Source organism: Pyrgilauda ruficollis, unplaced genomic scaffold (assembly GCF_017590135.1).
Source record: "Pyrgilauda ruficollis isolate IOZ18807 unplaced genomic scaffold, ASM1759013v1 scaffold112, whole genome shotgun sequence".
NCBI lineage: Eukaryota > Metazoa > Chordata > Aves > Passeriformes > Passeridae > Pyrgilauda > Pyrgilauda ruficollis.
The window spans coordinates 478,465-484,464 of NW_024509433.1; the positions used below are offsets into that span (position 1 = coordinate 478,465).

Here is a 6,000-nt window from a genome sequence, read left to right on the forward strand (position 1 = left end):
GGAAGTTAGCTGCTTCTTCCCAGGCTTCTCCCCTCAATTTCAGAAACTTGGATCTTCATGTTGACATGAAGCCTGAGCAGAAGAAAGGGATTTCCTTGTTGTCTTGCAAAAGCCAGGCCTCCAAGCACTTCCAAGCTACTCTCTGTGAAGCACAGCACCACAACACAAGGAAACACCTGTCCTAGACATATTTCTGCCTACAGTGCCTTATTTGTAGATTCTTTTGTAAATTTTATGCTCCTGTTTTTACTGTAAAAAAGGAGCATTTACTTAGAGTGAAGTGTCACTAGCTGATCCAGTTGAGGACTAGTGCCCTGTGCCGTGGGTTCTGCAAAAGAAGAGCAGCCTTTTCTAGTTTGTCTCCCTGTTATCTTGTGTGCATGTGGCTTGACCATAATTTATCTGGTTTAAACTCAGTGTGGTAAATCAGAAGTAGCTTGTGCTCATGTAGCACCTGTTGTCAGGGCAATCGATTTTCCAGGAATTTCCTGAAATTTGTATAATTTCACCCTCCGGGTACTGAGTAGACATGCTTATATACAGTTTACAAACAGTGAAACTAAAGCTCTCAACACCAACAACTGGGGGCAGGAGCCAAAAAATACTTGGCCAGAGAAACAGGCAACCAGAGCTGCAAAATCTGACCTGCTTTTGTTGGAGCTGATTTCTTGTGTCTGCTGCTCTCCTATCTGTGGCAGTACACAGGCCTGTATCCATCCATCCATATGACTTTCCTGCATACCTGTCTGATGCATATATTACTGAAGACTTTTACAGCTGAAGCAGTAGGAAACAAAAATCTCTGTCTCTGGTTGTATTATATTTATGTGTATTGTTTTTTCTGGTGATCTCAATATGGTGTCTAAAACTTTTTTAATGATTTCAAAGTCATTGTCATAGAAACTTAGAAAAGGGTAAAGCTAAAAGCACTGTAAGGTCATCTCATCCATCTCTTTGCTCCAAGAGACTCTATTATGATAAAGTACTAGTGAGTTAGAATCATAACAGATGGAGAATCATATGTATGTATAATTTTTTTCCCATGGAGTAGCAGAGGGAATCGTGTGCAGATTTTTTACATAAAGAAACAGTGTGTAGCTTACCCACTGTGAATAAATCTAATTTAATCATCTTTATGCCTCCCCGATCTTCACCCTCTGAAGTTTGCTGGAGGGTCAGATGTGCGCTCTGGGAAACTTTGCAGATTCTGTGTTGGTTCTTTCCTCCCCCAGGCCCCTCCTTCTCAAACCCACTACCCAGCCTTGAGCTGAATTTTTCCCCCTCGGCAGTGATGCCAGCAGCAGAGCCGAGGCTGCCTCCAGCAGCAGTGCAGGTCTGTGGGTTCCAGCTGTGCTGCAGCCTCTGTGTGGCAGCAGAACACAGCACGCCTGGGAGGGAACAGCCTGGGACAAACCGGCATCGTTTTCAAAGGAAATGCTGGTGTTGGATGTCAGGAGTTAGGGCTCTGCTTTCTACTTCCACCTTTGCTACTAATCTTTATATGGTCTTTGGCAAATCACTTACCTTCTATGTTTCCCAGATGCAAAAATACTTAGGTGCCCAGTGCCCCATCCTGATTTTTGGTTTGGTTTATTCTTTTGATTTTTTTTTTTTTTGAGGAGAGCTATTTTTTGATTTAGGTTGTTTTTTAATTTTCAAATTACCAGATACATAACTTACCTGACAGTGTTACTAGTCTAAGGTAGACCTTACTTTTAACATGTGAGACCCTGTATTTTTGAAATATATCTGTTCGCAAATTAAATTACACCTCTATGCTGTCAGGCTTCAGCTCCCACTTGCAATCTTATTCTTTTCTTTGGGGTTTTGGTTTTTTTAAAATTCTTATTTTTCTCTAAGTTATTCTCCACAGATCTTAGCAATAAAAGAACAGTACTTTGTTGTATCCATCCAGTCTTATTGCCTGCTTTTAATCACATCTCAGTGAGTCAAAGCCAGGATCAATTTCCTTTTGTAAAACTTGGTTGAAGAAGATCAGAAACACAACATTTCACTGTAAAGATCAGTAGTAGTATTCATATTCATCATAACAGGGCCTCAGCACTGCAAGCACTCTGGTATTTTGGGTGTATTACAGATAACTCAAAAGCAGCAGTTAAAAAAATGGTGGGATTTGTGGCAGTAAATAGCTCCCCTTCCTTGGAGAATGCAGCCTCACTCACTGCATGGTGCTGAGTGTTGCTGTCTGTCCTGTCAGCTGTACAGCATGTGTCTTTTGCTACTGCATGCTGAGTGTCCATGATCCAGATGTTGCAGTTAGGAACAGGACTCGGGCCTTGAGGGAACTGCTGGTTTCTGTCCCAGCTGCACCGTAGGGATGGGATACCCTGGCTATGTGCCAGCCAGGCCATGTCTCTACCTCAGCATAGCACTGACACACACATCTCATTTTGACAATGAGGCTCACCTCCTGTGTTCTTTCCTTGTCCAACCCCACAGCTGAAGGCTGATGAAAGGATCATTAAGACAGAGCATGGGCTGCTGATCCGCAGCTTGCAGAAAAGGGACGCGGGAGCCTATTTCTGCAAAGCCCAGGAGCACACCTTTGTCCACACCATCGTGAAGCTGAATTTGAACGTCATCGAGAACGGACAGATGGAAAGCACTCAGAAGACTGAGGATGAGGAGGGCCGGGTGAGGGATCTGCTGACGGAGTCCCGGCTGAGGTACAAGGACTACATCCAGCTGGTCAGCAGCCCCAGCTTTAGCCTGGATGAGTACTGTGAACAGATGTGGCACCGGGAGAAGCGGCGGCAGCGGAACAAAGGTGGTGCCAAGTGGAAGCATGTGCAGGAGATGAAAAAAAAGCGAAACCGAAGGCACCACGAGCCAGCCAGGCCACCATCGACGTAGTTTGTAAATGCTATTTAAAGAAAGGACATTTTCCATTAAAAAAAAAAAATACTGTGTTCTGGTTTTGTGCATCTTGCCTATGAATTAGTACTGCTTCTTCTTGAAATCAGAAAATTTACCATCACTATTAATCTGTGTGAGAATGTACAGTGGGATTCAATGCCAAATGACATGTTCCTTATTGGAGTGCCGCAAACCAGGCAATCATTTCAAATGCATTCATTAAAAAAGAAAAAGTGTACACTTTTAGCTAATTTCTGGGTAGCCTTAGACTGCGTGAGCTGTGTTCTTTACTTCCTTTGTAATTTTCACATAGGGTTTAGTGTTTGTGTTCCCATATTAACATTTGCTGCCACATTCCACCCCAGAGGTGGCTGCGTTTCAGGGGAAGGCAGATGTACTTCCAGTTCTTTGGCATCTTTCTGAATAAGAAGCATGGTAGAAATGTGTGACAGATCTGCAAAAATACCCCTAATTTACCCACTGGGCCTGTATACAGGCACATGGGTGGGGTTTGCTAGCACAGAGAGGCACAGCAAAAAATCAAATTAAGTTTTGGCTTAGGGACAGCATTCATTCTGCCCATAAAAAAGAGAAAGGATAATCATAGTTTAAGAGAGGGGAATTTTCGAGTGTTACTCGTTAGTGTTTGAGTAGCCACCAGTTTGCAGTCCATCTGCTGAAATGAAATGCTGACTCTAATTGAAATTGCCACCGAGATGCTTGGGAGTAAATTTCCTAAGTGGTCCGTGGGAGGTATGTGCACAAATCCTATTAACAAATAATGGGACTCCTGCCTGCACCTCTCCTATGTCTCTAATGGTTTGACTCTGATTGTTTCTCTGGCCCTTTGCTGGCTTTGTTTTATGCAGAGGAAAAGAAAATTAAAAGACAACAACAAGGCTAAAATGAAAGACGATGAGGGAAATATGTAGTGGCTGAGACCAGTGCTCTTGACATGGAGCTGACATTCCTCAGATGTGTGTATTCTTTGGGATTCTTTCTCAAAGATCTTATGTAATTTTAAGTTGAAAAATTGTATTGTTGGAATTAATACTTTTATTATAATTAAATAAGAGATGTCCACGTGTAAATAAAACTTGTAAGTTAGAAATTTGCTGTATACCATAATTTCATTTGTAAAGTGTTCCTTGTTCCTTGGTTTATATTTTGGGTTTAATAATGTAAATTTTTACACATAAGCAAGAAATACTGGCCTCATCCTTGTCTGTTTTACATCAGTATTATTCAATTGATTTTATTCCTGATATGCAGCAACAAACACAAGCTCAAAATCAGGCCTACTGTCTCCTCTCATGGCTGAGTCACAGCCCCCCTTTCCTCTGTTCCATCTAACCTCCTTCCCTTTTGCCTTTCACGCCTTTTTGAGTGTGAAATGACAAATTAGCCACTTCCTCACATGGAAGACAGCTTTGATGGATACCAAAATGACAGACTTTGCTTGTTTCTCATGCATTCTACAGATCTTGAGAGCAAAGTCTGTGGGAAACGCATGCAATTGATGTGCACCTCATTAAGGGACCAAAACTGTTGGCTCTGAAGCCCTCGCCCGTGCTGGTGTTTGTGTGCGCATTCAGTCACAGATCTGAAATTGTGAAGGTCCAATTTGCATCGTTGTTCATTTCCTCTCTGTTGAAAGTCGGATATGGCAAAGTGTTTGTCAGATTTCAGAAAGGAATCTCAGCTTACCCACGTTTCTTGTAAAACCTGAAAGCTGCCTTTGCATGTGTTGTACAAAAGCCAGCGATACCATATGTCATTAATTTTAGATGCTTTTTTAATAGGAGATGTATGAGTTAATTAGGAGATATTAGATAGCATGCTTACAATGCTTTGATAGTGTAAAGCACTGAGTGCTAAATATTATAAAATACATCTGTGGGGAGGAGGGAATTTCTTAGCGCAGGACTTTTAATCAGCAGAAAGACTGATGCTGAAGATACTAACCAGTTGTACAGTACTTTGAGAACATGCAGAGAACTTTTTGGCATTTTTGCTGCAAAATAATGTAGACCAGGCATTTCACAAGAGGCTCATCAATTTGGGTACCTTGATTTTAAGGCCAATTAAGACTACTTAGGGAAGGTATGGGGGTATTAAACTACTACATATAAAGCGCAGGGATACTTAATATTCTTGGCTGGAAGATTATGCTGTCACCATACAGAACCTGCCTAGTTATTATTAGATTTTTATCAGTCCACAAAGTCCCATTTCTCTGGCTTGGGCATTAAGGAAATGAGTGGAACCACACCAAGGCTATGGAATGGCAGGTGGGCTGCATTTCCAGGCACTGGCAAAGGATCCACTCTTCTCATCAGTGGTGACAAGGTACTTCAGTTGACAACTCTCCTCACATGTTTGCCTACTCCATAAAAAAAGCAAAGCAAGGTCTTTTTTCATACTTTTTCTCCTCCATGAAAACTAAATCATTTGATTAATGTTTGGGTATGATTGGGGGTTTGTGTTCTACAAATGAAACCCCTCCCAACTGACTTCAGTAGAAATATGGGGTAAGGGTCTCAGTACTGGGAACATTAGATTTCAATGGTTGAATTAAAATGTTATTGCTCTTAAAAACTACTTTCATTTATTTTATTTCAAATATTCTTGCAATGAGATTCTTCTTAAAGAAATTACCTCATCAGTCTGGGGTACAGTGGTAGCATAAAACCCCAAGTGATATATAAGACCTCTTCCATCATGGGAAATAAATTCAATATCCTCCAAACCAGTGTGTTGCATTGGGTTCATGCCACCCCAGGGAACATATTTAATAATCCCACATAGATAAAAGTCTGTGGTTTGATACACTGGGTAAGATGAATGCTGTAGCTGGCAGGGGTAGCACACCTCATACAGTTCAGGTAACTGAACATGCAAGGAATCCACAGGACCTTGGGGACCAAGGAATGAGAGGGATAGATTGAGAATCAGTACTGGAAGTAAGGCAGGGTTTTGTTAGGTGGAACTCAGCAATGCAAACCCAGGAACAGGAGGAGCCATGGGTCTTTTTTGCAAACCAGTTCCAGAGGGAGGTTCAGAAGATGAGCTAGACCAGAAACTCTAACAGAGGAGTAGCCCCCACTTTTCAAAGGGGTTTCA

At 41.8% G+C, this 6,000-nt stretch overlaps 1 protein-coding gene across 1 annotated transcript in view; it reads left to right on the forward strand.

Annotated features, from left to right (window-relative positions):
• Positions 1 to 5,475, forward strand: part of SEMA3D (semaphorin 3D) — a 77,179-nt gene extending 71,704 nt beyond the window's left edge. The window contains exon 16 of the mRNA XM_041477719.1: positions 2,461 to 5,475. Coding sequence (XP_041333653.1) covers positions 2,461 to 2,874 — 414 coding nt within the window. The 3' untranslated portion in view covers positions 2,875 to 5,475. The remainder of the gene's footprint in view (positions 1 to 2,460) is intronic.
• The last annotated feature ends 525 nt before the right edge of the window (positions 5,476 to 6,000 follow it).